The 15,150-nt window shown below is 51.1% G+C and overlaps 1 protein-coding gene across 3 annotated transcripts in view; it reads right to left on the bottom strand.

Annotated features, from left to right (window-relative positions):
• Positions 1-507: 507 nt before the first annotated feature.
• The window catches only part of ARK2N (arkadia (RNF111) N-terminal like PKA signaling regulator 2N), a 54,220-nt gene continuing 39,577 nt past the window's right edge, over positions 508-15,150 (bottom strand). For all 3 annotated transcript variants that reach the window (XM_083155322.1, XM_083155320.1, XM_083155319.1), the window contains 2 exons: positions 7,393-7,519; positions 508-4,678 (listed from right to left, as the gene is read on the bottom strand). In XM_083155322.1, coding sequence (XP_083011448.1) covers positions 4,489-4,678; positions 7,393-7,519 — 317 coding nt within the window. In that variant the 3' untranslated portion in view covers positions 508-4,488. The remainder of the gene's footprint in view (positions 4,679-7,392; positions 7,520-15,150) is intronic.

Raw genomic sequence — 15,150 nt, 5'->3', positions numbered from 1 at the left:
GTCCTCTGGATCCGCCTACAACCCCGATGTCACCCTGTGGAACCCGGAGAAGAAACATCTTTTAAAAAAACAAAAAACCTTAATGACTGGTTTGGTCAGACATAGCATGCGGTAAAAATGGTGGCTTGTTGCATTCAAACATAGAAGAGGTATTTTATATATTGGATGCAGTTGTCAATCACAGTGATCCAGCTATGAAGAAAGAACCCATATTTACAAAACAAAGCTATACACTAGACGGTGGAACGTTATTTTGCTCTCCACAGGCAATCTTCCTCCAAATCCTGTAGCAAATATGCATGATCCCAAGAACCTTCAGTCCCTACGCTCAACATTTACTGCATCGTCTATCTCCATCCATTTCTCCCCACCGGACTGACACCCCCATAAACCTCGTCGACTGCATTGCAAAGGACGACGGACCCCAGACATTATTTCTGTATCAGAATGACCACTTTAAAATTAAATCCAATAAAACAAAACTGGAATAAACCACAACAAAGAACGTTCTTTAAATAATTCACTCTATTTTATTCGGTCTTAAAATAGTTTATTCTACAGACTCGTTTCAAAAAACAGAAATTTTTTTGTCTCGCACCAAAAAATATATGTATTTATAATAACACTCTTATTTCTTCCCCTCCCTATCCCGAGAACCAAATCTAGATGAAAATGGAGGTGATTCAGAAGGAGAAAAAAAGGACAAGAAAACAAAACTGTGCATTTTGTACTTTGACCACTTCAGATTTGAGAGGTTACAAAGTATAGTGAAATACTGAGATTTGCACCCAAAGTTTCCCGAAGTGGAGAAAGAAGCCGCTGTAAAACTAACCTGCAAGACAAAGTTAAAAAATAAAATACAAAATAAAATAACAACAGTCTATAAAGAGGAGACACCTAGTCTCAATGCTACTGGTGTTCTGATTTGTCGTTGCAATAAGAATCCGTGTTGGCTACAGAAAATGCAGGCAGCCATTTTGAATTAATGGTTATAAGGAGGTCACCTTATTATGTCACAAAGTAGCAGTGACATCGCACAGGCCTACTGATTTATTAGGTAGCAGTGACATCACATAGGCTTACTGATTTATTAGGTAGCAGTGACATCACACAGGCCTGCTGATTTATTAGAAGTCGGTGACATCACTCAGGCTTACTGATTTATTAGGTAGCAGTGACATCTCCCATGCCTAGCAGTGACATCACCCAGGTCTACTGATTTATTAGGGGGCAGTGACATCACCCAGGCCTATTAATTGATTAGGCAGCAGTGACATCACACAGGCCTATTAATTGATTAGGCAGCAGTGACATCACACAGGCCTATTAATTGATTAGGTAGCAGTGACATCACACAGGCCTACTGATTTATTAGGTGGCAGTGACATCACACAGGCCTACTAATTTATGAGGTGGCAGTGACATCAGCAGGCCTATTAATTGATTAGGTAGCAGTGACATCACCCAGGCCTACTGATTTATTAGGAAGCGGTTACAATATCAGATTTACTGACTTATTAGGTGGCAGTGACATCACCCAGGCCTATTGATTTATTAGGAAGCGGTGACATCACTCAAGCTTACTGATTTATTAGGTAGCAGCGACATCACCCATGCCTAGCAGTGACATCACCCAGGCCTACTGATTTATTAGGTGGCAGTGACATCACAGGGCCTAAAACCTTTCTGTTTCTTATGAAGCATTGACATCACTGAGGCACCACATGCCTCATGCCTCAGTGGTGTTGCAATTAAATTGATAAACTTCATTCTCAGGAATGCTGAGCTAGCCCGCAATTGTGGTGCACCCCATCGTGTGAAAGTGACATTACTATTTTATGTTTAAACAGTCAATAAGTGCATCTAGCTTTTAAGCCATACGACGGCTCTACGGAAGTATTCTTGTTGAACCAAATAAAAGATAAAATGGGAAGGAGAGACACTAAAGCCGGGCGTTGCATGACCTCTCCAAACACCCACGTACATCCAGTGATTGCATGAGCGAATCCGAACAACATAAAACCTGTTAAAGGAATACAAAGTAGTGTCTTAAATAAAAACAGCAACAGACTAAAATACATAATAATAATCTGAAATAATGAACAGTGCACACATGGTAGGAGGCCTAGTCAGACACACTGTAAAACTATCTTGAGTTTGTTGCATCTTAACTACAGGTCCCGGTCAGCCGTCTTGTGCTCACGTATGTACAGGCGAGGCACCAGAGCCGAAAGCGTGTAGCGTGACCATGTTTCGGCATTACACGGAAGTCATATGTGATCAGCATTTGCTTAGCCAAAGAAACCAAACAAGGTGTGGGTAAAATAACCAGCATATTGACATGTTTCTTGGTAGAATGGTTACGGTATTCCCTTTCGGTGTCTTTGAGAAGTAGACACACGTGGCGGAGATAGAAGCATCTACAACACGGTGCATATAGGACAATGACGGGACTGGTCACATGTCTTAGGTCATTGGATCCTCAGACCAGTGAAATGTTTGGACTCGCTGCCTCCGTGCAGTGTGAATGGGGATGCCCTTGTGTGGGATGAGGGATCGGGAAGTCTACCGCCCGTGCAGAATGGTGCTCTGCCTACTGTATAAGGCTGGAAGGAGGGCAATGGCATTTTGTAATAAACAGATATCGTTGTCTGATTGCAAAGTGAACCTGCCACCTCTTGTGTTCCAATGGGAGCAGACATACATGCAGCGCGGGTTAGCAAACACGAGCAATGCTGGTTATTAGGGAGGCAAATAGAGGGGGGGGGAGGAGAGGGGGATAGAGAGGAGGGATAGAGAGGAGGGAAGGCGAGGGAAAGGAAAAAAGAGCAGAGGGAGGAGAGAATGGAAGAGGAGAGAGGAAAAGAGAGAATGAGAGGAGGTGAGAGGGGGGCGAGAGAGGAGAGGTGGGAGAGGAGAGAGGAAAGAAATGAGAGATAAGGGGGATAGAGAGAAGAGAGGTGGGAGAGACAGGAGAGATGAGAGGGGGATAGAGAGGGCATAGAAAGAAGAGGAGAGGAGAAAGGACAGGAGAGGGGGATAGAGAGGAGAAAAAAGGAGACAGCATAGAGAGGAGAAAAGTGGGGGAGCGGAGAAAAAGGGGGGGGGTGGAGAAAGGAGATAATGGAAGAGGGGGGATAAAGATATAGGAGAGGAGGGGAGGGGTGAGGAGGGGAGAGGAGAGGAGGGGAGGGGAGAGAGGAGGAAAGAGTAAAGGTGAGGGGGTGAGAGAGAGGCACATGGATCCTATAGGCGGATTTTGTCCTCATACATGTAATATCTACACACGCTACACACATGGGGCTGATAGGCAGATCTTGTCCTCATACTAGTGACACGCTACATGCATGGGGCAGATAGAACCTGTCCTCATACATATGAACGCTGGGAGTCAGGACGACATTGGATATATAAATATTTGATAAACCAGCTGTCGTCTATGTACAGCAGATCAGCGTATGGGCGTGCTGCTGCTGCTGCGCTCTCTGACATCATCATGCAGACAGTGACATATGAATGACAACAGCAGAATGTAGGAAGGGAGGCTGGAGCTGTGAGCAGGGGGTGTAGCGCCGCAGCAGTTTCTGGTTAATGTCCTAGGTGACAGGTTCACTTTAACACAGGACCAATAGGGGGGGCTCCCTGCAAAACGTTCTGCTTTCCGCAACGACCCCATGCGGGATACACAACGTGGCCAAACAACAGAATTTGTTCTGAAATTGTATCAACCTCTTCCACAGAAAGAGACCTTTGTGTAACAGTGCACACAGACCGCTGCTCCTGGGGCGGAGCCTCCAGCCTGCGCCGCGGAGGGCGCACAGGGGAAAGCTATGGGCTTGTGATCTCCAGCTATAGGTTGTACGTGACACTCACATAACCCAATGCATAAGGATGAGGACAAACTCCACTGTATCGCGCACACAAGGTAGAGGCAGCCTTTCTGTTCCTTGGCTGCCCAATATCGGCCTATCAACTCACGTGGAACTATCGACACCTCCGAGGCATGAGGCACTCAATACCAGCTTCCCGTGGCTGCCTCCGCTGTGTGTACGCCAGTAACCCATGGGCACACTTTAAAAATATTCCCTGAACTAAAGCAGCCAACCAACTCCGATGGAAGTATCCTTACTCGCTTTCACCTCTTAACGATACAGTATAAATAATTATGCATATATTATTCATTTTTTTTAAACAATGCATTTAAATTAATTTGCACAAAAAAAATAGGAGAAAGGAGGGAGAAGTGAAGGTGGAAAGTGCTGCAAGTCGTGGTCATACTGGAGCCGGCGTCTCAGTCGGGAGTAAGGGCAGAAAGCGCCGCGTGTTTGGCTGGCTGCTTGGAAAATGATCAAATAGCGGTTACCGTTCTCCTGGGTAACGAATGGCTCGCTCCGAAAGCACGTGTTCCTGGAAGAGAGCATCTGATACGTTACTAGGAGGTGGTGTGCCGCGGGAAGATGGCGGGACAGAAACGGGCAGGAGTCAACGTTACAGTAGATATTTGCGTCTTGAATCCTCGTCCAGAGTTAGGTCAACTACTTCTGGGGGGGAAGTCCAGTTCTGCTGGGGATTCAGGCCTGTCCATGATGGCGTTTGGTGCGAGCTGTGATATTGGGAGCCTGCCGCGTGCTTCCAGGAAGAGACGCTCTGTATAACACCCCCCCGCGGGTGGACGAACCTGCAGGAGACAAGAGATGAGACTGGGGTTGGAGGATCAACTGCCTGGGGATCAGACCTGAAGATAAACTAAAAGCGTGTGTCTCTGTATTACACACACCTGAGCCCCAGCAGTAGTGTCTCTGTATTACACACACCTGTGCCCCAGGAATGTTGTCTCTGTATTACGCACACCTGTGCCCCAGCAGTAGTGTCTCTATCACACACACCTGTGCCCCAGCAGTAGTGTCTCTGTATTACACACACCTGTGCCCCAGCAGTAGTGTCTCTGTATTACACACACCTGAGCCCCAAGCAATAGTGTCTCTGTATCACACACACCTGTGCCCCAGCAATAGTGTCTCTGTATTACACACACCTGTGCCCCAGCAATAGTGTCCCTGTATCACACACACCTGTGCCCCAGCAATAGTGTCTCTATCACACACACCTGTGCCCCAGCAAGGTTGTCTCTGTATTACGCACACCTGTGCCCCAGCAGTAGTGTCTCTGGATCACACACACCTGTGCCCCAGCATTATTGTCTCTATCACAAATACCTGTGCCCCAGCAGTAGTGTCTCTGTATTACACACACCTGTGCCCCAGCAGTAGTGTCTCTGTATTACACACACACCTGTGCCACAGCAGTAGTGTCTCTGTATTACACACACACCTGTGCCACAGCAGTAGCGTCTCTGTATTACACACACACACACGTGCCCCAGCAGTAGCGTCTACGTATTACACACACACACACACACACACACACACACCTGTGCCCCAGCGGTAGTGTCTCCGTATCACACACACCTGAGCCCCAAGCAATAGTGTCTGTGTTACGCACACCTGTGCCCCAGCAATAGTGTCTGTATCACACACACCTGTGCCCCAGCAATAGTGTCTCTGTATCACACACACCTGTGCCCCAGCAGTTGTGTCTCTGTATCACACACACCTGTGCCCCAGCAATAGTGTCTCTGTATCACACACACCTGTGCCCCAGCAGTAGTGTCTCTGTATTACACACACACCTGTGCCACAGCAGTAGTGTCTCTGTATTACACACACACACACCTGTGCCACAGCAGTAGCGTCTCTGTATTACACACACGTGCCCCAGCAGTAGCGTCTACGTATTACACACACACACACCTGTGCCCCAGCGGTAGTGTCTCCGTATCACACACACCTGAGCCCCAAGCAATAGTGTCTGTGTTACGCACACCTGTGCCCCAGCAGTAGTGTCTCTGTATTACACACACCTGTGCCCCAGCAATAGTGTATCACACACACCTGTGCCCCAGCAATAGTGTCTGTGTTACGCACACCTGTGCCCCAGCAGTAGTGTCTCTGTATCACACACACCTGTGCCCCAGCAATAGTGTCTCTGTATCACACACACCTGAGCCCCAGCAATAGTGTCTCTGTATCACACACACCTGTGCCCCAGCAGTAGTGTCTCTGTATCACACACACCTGTGCCCCAGTAGTAGCGTCTCTGGATCACACACACCTGTGCCCCAGCAGTAGTGTCTCGGTATCACACACACCTGTGCCCCAGCAGTAGCGTCTCGGTATCACACACACCTGTGCCCCAGCAGTAGCGTCTCGGTATCACACACACCTGTGCCCCAGCAATAGTGTCTCTGTATCACACACACCTGTGCCCCAGCAATAGTGTCTCTGTATCACACACACCTGTGCCCCAGCAGTAGCGTCTCGGAATCACACACACCTGTGCCCCAGCAGTAGCGTCTCGGTATCACACACACCTGTGCCCCAGCAGTAGCGTCTCTGGATCACACACACCTGTGCCCCAGCAGTAGCGTCTCGGAATCACACACACCTGTGCCCCAGCAGTAGCGTCTCGGGATCACACACACCTGTGCCCCAGCAGTAGCGTCTCGGGATCACACACACCTGTGCCCCAGCAGTAGCGTCTCTGTATTACACACACCTGTGCCCCAGCAGTAGCGTCTCGGTATCACACACACCTGTGCCCCAGCAATAGTGTCTCTGTATCACACACACCTGTGCCCCAGCAATAGTGTCTCTGTATCACACACACCTGTGCCCCAGCAGTAGCGTCTCGGAATCACACACACCTGTGCCCCAGCAGTAGCGTCTCGGTATCACACACACCTGTGCCCCAGCAGTAGCGTCTCTGGATCACACACACCTGTGCCCCAGCAGTAGCGTCTCGGAATCACACACACCTGTGCCCCAGTAGTAGCGTCTCGGTATCACACACACCTGAGCCCCAGCAGTAGCGTCTCGGGATCACACACACCTGTGCCCCAGCAGTAGCATCTCGGGATCACACACACCTGTGCCCCAGTAGTAGTGTCTCTGTATTACACACACCTATGCCCCAGCAGTAGCGTCTCGGTATCACACACACCTGTGCCCCAGCAGTAGCATCTCGGGATCACACACACCTGTGCCCCAGTAGTAGTGTCTCGGTATCACACACACCTGTGCCCCAGTAGTAGCGTCTCGGTATCACACACACCTGTGCCCCAGTAGTAGTGTCTCGGTATCACACACCCCTGTGCCCCAGTAGTAGTGTCTCGGTATCACACACACCTGTGCCCCAGTAGTAGCGTCTCGGTATCACACACACCTGTGCCCCAGTAGTAGCGCCTCGGTATCACACACACCTGTGCCCCAGTAGTAGTATCACATACATCGGTATCTCAGCATTACATGGCAGGGGGTTATTGCAGGGACTCACCTCGCATGTTCCTGCACCCCCACTATCTCCACCTCACTGCCTGACGACGCAAGGTCAATTTCATCATTATTCTTCCCAGTGCTAGGTGGTAACTTATCACATAACACCAGCCCCTGATCCAACGGACCTGAGGGAAGAACACAGGACAATCAAGATTTTATTCAAAATAATAAAGTTTTTTTTTTAAAGATATTTGAATTGTTTCCATTCTTCTAACGAGTGCAAGGCTAACAGAGAAGGCTGTATATCGACACAGAGTAATATGGAGTCAGTAGTCGCTGTTCGCGATGGCAGGCATTTTACCCAGCCCTTACACAACCATAGTATTACACAACGTCTGTCACACTAGAGCAGGGTTGGGCAATTGCGGCCCTCCAGATGTTGATGAACTACACATCCCAGCATGCCTTGCATCAGTTTCAGTATGGCCACATAGCAAAACTAATGCAAAGCATCCTGGGATGTGTAGTTCATCAACATCTGGAGGGCCGCAATTGCCCAGCCCTGCACTAGAGGATGAAGGGTATCACAGGCAGACAGGTCCTCCACACGGCAAGTGCTCTATGGGATCTGTCACAGCGTAACAGGATATATTCCAGACCAGTCCCAGAGATGTTTTCCCATAAGGCATTAATCAATAAGAATCTATCTGCCAGCAATGGCGGCTTCCTCTGCAGGCTTCCCACAATCACATCTTATTGTCAAAGAATGAGGAGTCTTAGCGCTAAATGCTAGCCCCGCCCACTCCCGGAGTTACAGACCACCTCTAAATAGTCACAAGATGCCTATGTGATATAAAATTGATCTTCATCAGTCTCACAGGAGCCACATATCACTATTGTGTTCTGCAGGGGACCCTGCTCCTCCCACTATATAACTCTCAGTCTGTGGCTTGCTGCTGCCCCCATTCCCCTCCTCACATCATGTCACTGCCCCTGTCACATGCAGTCCCGTCCTCACTAACACATCACTCATCTCCTGATATACTCTGTACTGCTGGGGACCCTGCTCCTCCCACTATATAACTCTCAGTCTGTGGCTTCCTGCTGCCTCCATTCCCCTCCTCACATCATGTCACTGCCCCTGTCACATGCAACCCTGTCCTCACTGACACATCACTCATCTCCTGATATACTCTGTGCTGCTGGGGACCCTGCTCTTCCCACTATATAACTCTCAGTCTGTGGCTTCCTGCTGCCTCCATTCCCCTCCTCACATCATGTCACTGCCCCTGTCACATGCAGCCCTGTCCTCACTGACACATCACTCATCTCCTGATATACTCTGTGCTGCTGTGGACCCTGCTCCTCCCACTATATAACTCTCAGTCTGTGGCTTGCTGCTGCCCCCATTCCCCTCCTCACATCATGTCACTGCCCCTGTCACATGCAACCCTGTCCTCACTGACACATCCCTCATCTCCTGATATACTCTGTGCTGCTGGGGACCCTGCTCCTCCCACTATATAACTCTCAGTCTGTGGCTTCCTGCTGCCTCCATTCCCCTCCTCACATCATGTCACTGCCCCTGTCACATGCAGCCCTGTCCTCACTGACACATCACTCATCTCCTGATATACTCTGTGCTGCTGGGGACCCTGCTCCTCCCACTATATAACTCTCAGCCTGTGGCTTCCTGCTGCCTCCATTCCCCTCCTCACATCATGTCACTGCCCCTGTCACATGCAGCCCTGTCCTCACTGACACATTCCTCATCTCCTGATATACTCTGTGCTGCTGTGGACCCTGCTCCTCCCACTATATAACTCTCAGTCTGTGGCTTGCTGCTGCCCCCATTCCCCTCCTCACATCATGTCACTGCCCCTGTCACATGCAGCCCTGTCCTCACTGACACATCCCTCATCTCCTGATATACTCTGTGCTGCTGGGGACCCTGCTCCTCCCACTATATAACTCTCAGCCTGTGGCTTCCTGCTGCCTCCATTCCCCTCCTCACATCATGTCACTGCCCCTGTCACATGCAGCCCTATCCTCACTGACACATCACTCATCTCCTGATATACTCTGTGCTGCTGGGGACCCTGCTCCTCCCACTATATAACTCTCAGTCTGTGACTTCCTGCTGCCTCCATTCCCCTCCTCACATCATGTCACTGCCCCTGTCACATGCAGCCCTATCCTCACTGACACATCACTCATCTCCTGATATACTCTGTGCTGCTGGGGACCCTGCTCCTCCCACTATATAACTCTCAGCCTGTGGCTTCCTGCTGCCTCCATTCCCCTCCTCACATCATGTCACTGTCCCTGTCACATACAGCCCTGTCCTCACTGACACATCACTCATCTCCTGATATACTCTGTGCTGCTGGGGACCCTGCTCCTCCCACTATATAACTCTCAGTCTGTGACTTCCTGCTGCCTCTATTCCCCTCCTCACATCATGTCACTGCCCCTGTCACATGCAACCCTGTCCTCACTGACACATCACTCATCTCCTGATATACTCTGTGCTGCTGGGGACCCTGCTCCTCCCACTATATAACTCTCAGCCTGTGGCTTCCTGCTGCCTCCATTCCCCTCCTCACATCATGTCACTGCCCCTGTCACATGCAACCCTGTCCTCACTGACACATCACTCATCTCCTGATATACTCTGTGCTGCTGGGGACCCTGCTCCTCCCACTATATAACTTTCAGCCTGTGGCTTCCTGCTGCCTCCATTCCCCTCCTCACATCATGTCACTGCCCCTGTCACATGTAGCCCTGTCCTCACTGACACATCACTCATCTCCTGATATACTCTGTACTGCTGGGGACCCTGCTCCTCCCACTATATAACTCTCAGTCTGTGGCTTCCTGCCGTTTCCATTCCCCTCCTCACATCATGTCACTGCCCCTGTCACATACAGCCCTGTCCTCACTGACACATCACTCATCTCCTGATATAATCTGTGCTGCTGGGGACCCTGCTCCTCCCACTATATAACTCTCAGTCTGTGGCTTCCTGCTGTCCCCATTCCCCTCCTCCCATCATGTCACTGCTCCTGTCACATGCAGCCCTGTCCTCACTGACACATCACTCATCTCCTGATATACTCTGTGCTGCTGGGGACCCTGCTCCTCTCACTATATAACTCTCAGTCTGTGGCTTCCTGCTGCCTCTATTCCCCTCCTCACATCATGTCACTGCCCCTGTCACATGTAGCCCTGCCCTCACTGACACATCACTCATCTCCTGATATACTCTGTGCTGCTGGGGACACTGCTCCTCCCACTATATAACTCTCAGTCTGTGGCTTCCTGCTGCCTCCATTCCCTTCCTCACAATAGGTCACTGCTCCTGTCACATGCAACCCTGTCCTCACTGACACATCACTCATCTCCTGATATACTCTGTGCTGCTGGGGACCCTGCTCCTCCCACTATATAACTCTCAGTCTGTGGCTTCCTGCTGTCACCATTCCCCTCCTCACATCATGTCACTGCCCCTGTCACATGCAGCCGTGTCCTCACTGACACATCACTCATCTCCTGATATACTCTGTGCTGCTGGGGACCCTGCTCTTCCCACTATATAACTCTCAGTCTGTGGCTTCCTGCTGCCTCCATTCCCCTCCTCACATCATGTCACTGCCCCTGTCACATGCAGCTCTGTCCACACTGACACATCCCTCATCTCCTGATATACTCTGTGCTGCTGGGGACACTGCTCCTCCCACTATATAACTCTCAGTCTGTGGCTTCCTGCTGCCTCTATTCCCCTCCTCACATCATGTCACTGCCCCTGTCACATGCAGCCCTGTCCTCACTGACATCACTCATCTCCTGATATACTCTGTGCTGCTGGGGACCCTGCTCCTCTCACTATATAACTCTCAGTCTGTGGCTTCCTGCTGCCTCTATTCCCCTCCTCACATCATGTCACTGCCCGTCACATGCAGCCCTGTCCTCACTGACACATCACTCATCTCCTGATATACTCTGTGCTGCTGGGGACACTGCTCCTCCCACTATATAACTCTCAGTCTGTGGCTTCCTGCTGACCCCATTCCCCTCCTCATATCATGTCACTGCCCCTGTCACATGCGGCCCTGTCCTCACTGACACATCACTCATCTCCTGATATACTCTGTGCTGCTGGGGACCCTGCTCTTCCCACTATATAACTCTCAGTCTGTGGCTACCTGTTGCCTCCATTCCCCTCCTCACATCATGTCACTGCCTCTGTCACATGCAGCCCTGTCCTCACTGATACATCCCTCATCTCCTGATATACTCTGTGCTGCTGGGGACCCTGCTCCTCCCACTATATAACTCTCAGCCTGTGGCTTCCTGCTGCCCCCATTCCCCTCCTCACATCATGTCACTGCCCCTGTCACATGCAGCCCTGTCCTCACTGACACATCCCTCATCTCCTGATATACTCTGTGCTGCTGGGGACCCTGCTCCTCCCACTATATAACTCTCAGTCTGTGGCTACCTGTTGCCTCCATTCCCCTCCTCACATCATGTCAGTGATGGCGCCGCTTTGGGCAGACACTGCCCCCTCCCTATAGTGTAAACGGGACCAGGGTCGCTAAACCCAAGGCACTTGTTTACCCTGCCCAGCAACCTGGGTCCGACCCATGTAAAATCCTTCGTTTAACCCGGGTCGTAATGCCAGGTTTCTGGGCCCAGGTTTTTCCAAATGGCGCTCTGACACTACACAGAGACCCGGGTTATTTATGCGGTGTGAAAGGGGTAATAGTTACATATACAAATTCACATCAGGAATGTATTATCATTAACTTATGAAGCAGATATATTATGAATAATCCCATAGCCAGAGCCCTCTATAATCAGAAACCTTGTAGCCCCCATTAGTGCTATACTATAATCTACACTGCAAAACATGCACACACACACACACACACACACACACACACACACACACACACACACACACAGACAAATTGTCTAAATACAAGATGATGGAATCATCCACACGGAACCTTATTTTATACACAATTGGTTCGTTTGTCATAGATCCTCATACTACAGAGAAAATAATTCTCTCATCTTTTAACTTTGGGCAGATCTAGCCCAGCATGGGGGTGTGGCTTCATCATGATGGGCATGGCCATGTTATAGTAGGCGTGGTTATACAACAGAAACATAACCCATATGCATAATCTGATAGAATTCATTAGAGCGAGTAAGAGATGAGGCCACGCCCCTCTCGGCCAGCCACGCCCCCGTTCGCGGAGGCGCAGAGGTGCCCGGTTTCTCCTGCTGGCAGCCTGCCTGCTCTCCACTCTAGAGAAAGCACCTTAATCACTAACCCACAATAATTATTATATAGGAAGCAAGGCTAAACCTAAAAACGTTCACTTTAGGATTGTCTTTCCCGCGAGTACATACAACTTTTATTACCATTACAGGTCGAGTATCCCTTATCCAAAAATGCGTAATGGGAATAATTTTATATTTAACTGGAGGTATCTTGGGGACGAACCCATGTGTAACCACAAATTTATTGCTGGGTAGAAGGGGAGCAGCGGTGCCCAGCCGGGGGGAGAGGGGGAGCAGCGGTGCCCAGCCAGGGGGGAGAGGGGGAGCAGCGGTGCCCAGCCAGGGGGGAGCAGCGGTGCCCAGCCGGGGGGGGGGGGGGGAGAGGGGGAGCAGCGGTGCCCAGCCGGGGCAGAAAGAGGGGGAGCAGCGGTGCCCAGCCGGGGCAGAAAGAGGGGGAGCAGCGGTGCCCAGCCGGGGCAGAAAGAGGGGGAGCAGCGGTGCCCAGCCGGGGGAGAAAGAGGGGGAGCAGCGGTGCCCAGCCGGGGGAGAAAGAGGGGGAGCAGCGGTGCCCAGCCGGGGGAGAAAGAGGGGGAGCAGCGGTGCCCAGCCGGGGGGAAAGAGGGGGAGCAGCGGTGCCCAGCCGGGGGGAAAGAGGGGGAGCAGCGGTGCCCAGCCGGGGGGAAAGAGGGGGAGCAGCGGTGCCCAGCCGGGGGGAAAGAGGGGGAGCAGCGGTGCCCAGCCGGGGGGAAAGAGGGGGAGCAGCGGTGCCCAGCCGGGGGGAAAGAGGGGGAGCAGCGGTGCCCAGCCGGGGGGAAAGAGGGGGAGCAGCGGTGCCCAGCCGGGGGGAAAGAGGGGGAGCAGCGGTGCCCAGCCGGGGGGAAAGAGGGGGAGCAGCGGTGCCCAGCCGGGGGGAAAGAGGGGGAGCAGCGGTGCCCAGCCGGGGGGGGGGAAGAGGGGGAGCAGCGGTGCCCAGCCGGGGGGGGGGGGAGAGGGAGACATGCAGGAGTGGCCGGCGCCCTTTTGCCGCTGATCACCTCACCCCGTCACCTCATATCCTCTCACCCCCTGACACCTCACCCCATTTCATCTTACACCCGTCACCACACTCCCCCATCATCAAATCACCTCGCCACTTAACACCCCACTCCCTTGTCCCCTTACCGCGTCACCTCGCCCTCCATCGCCTCACCCCCATTACCTGACTCCCTCATCACCTTACCCCCAAAACCCCGTCATCTCATCATATCACCTCGCCCCTGTCACCTCATCACATCCCCACTCCCCCCATCACCTCTCCATGTCACCTCACTTCCTCGTCACCACACTCCCTTGTGACCTTACTCACCCCTCTTTCTTTCCTCCTTTTCACTCTCTCTCCCAGTACCCTAGCTTGTTTGCTCCATGACACCCTCTCTTTTTCTCTCTCACGCTCTAACCCCTTTCTCTCCATTTTTCCCTGATGTCCCCTTTCTCTCCCTGACATTCCCTGATAAAGAGGCTCATCGCCTTGAAACGTTGGGGAACCACATCCAGTCTCCTGGTTTTTTCATTGTGTCGAGTGCCGCTGTCACCCAGTCTCCATATTACCTGGGATCCTCCCAGGCTAGATACGGGGGGCACCGCATCATTCACATGGCATAGTGTGTATGACAAACGGAGTGCCGCAATATCCAGTTTCTATATTATATATATTTAAAAGGGCAATGCTTTTACTAGCGAGACGCGGCTAAACATGTCTGTCTTAATTAAGATGTAGGTCAATCAACTTAAATTTCGAAGACAAGCATGTCAGTCATGTTAATCTAACATCACGTCCCCGTGCCTGTATACGAAGCCACTAATATAAGTTGGGCATTTCTGCAGAGGGAATGTGCAAGTCTGTCACTCACACTGGCTCATAGGCCTGACACTATATCCAGCAGCAGAGGAGTGAGAGCATCAATCCTGCAGTTACTTCATGTGTATCACGAAGCTCATCAATACACAATCCACTATATTATCCTGCTGGAAGTCCATCAAGGACCTCAAGATCTACCAACAGGTCATGTTTTCCAGATCACCTGTGGATCTGTGGAATGTGTAAGTTAGGAAAGAGTGCAGCATGTTTGAAAATGTGACAGTTCGTAATGACTACACATGTGCACCAGCTAGGTGCTCTGGGACATGTGACAGTTAGTAATGACTGCACCTGTGCCCCAGCTAGGTGCTCTGGGACATGTGACAGTTAGTAATGACTACAGCTGTGCACCAGCTAGGTGCTCTGGGACATGTGACAGTTAGTAATGTCTACACCTGTGCACCAGCTAGGTGCTCTGGGACATGTGACAGTTAGTAATGACTACAGCTGTGCACCAGCTAGGTGCTCTGGGACATGTGACAGTTAGTAATGACTACAGCTGTGCACCAGCTAGGTGATCTGGGACATGTGACAGTTAGTAATGACTACAGCTGTGCACCAGCTAGGTGATCTGGGACATGTGACAGTTAGTAATGACTACAGCTGTGCACCAGCTAGGTGATCTGG

This window comes from Crinia signifera, chromosome 1 (assembly GCF_055691185.1).
Source record: "Crinia signifera chromosome 1, ASM5569118v1, whole genome shotgun sequence".
Lineage (NCBI taxonomy): Eukaryota > Metazoa > Chordata > Amphibia > Anura > Myobatrachidae > Crinia > Crinia signifera.
This window is presented reverse-complemented; position numbering and strand designations above follow the sequence as displayed.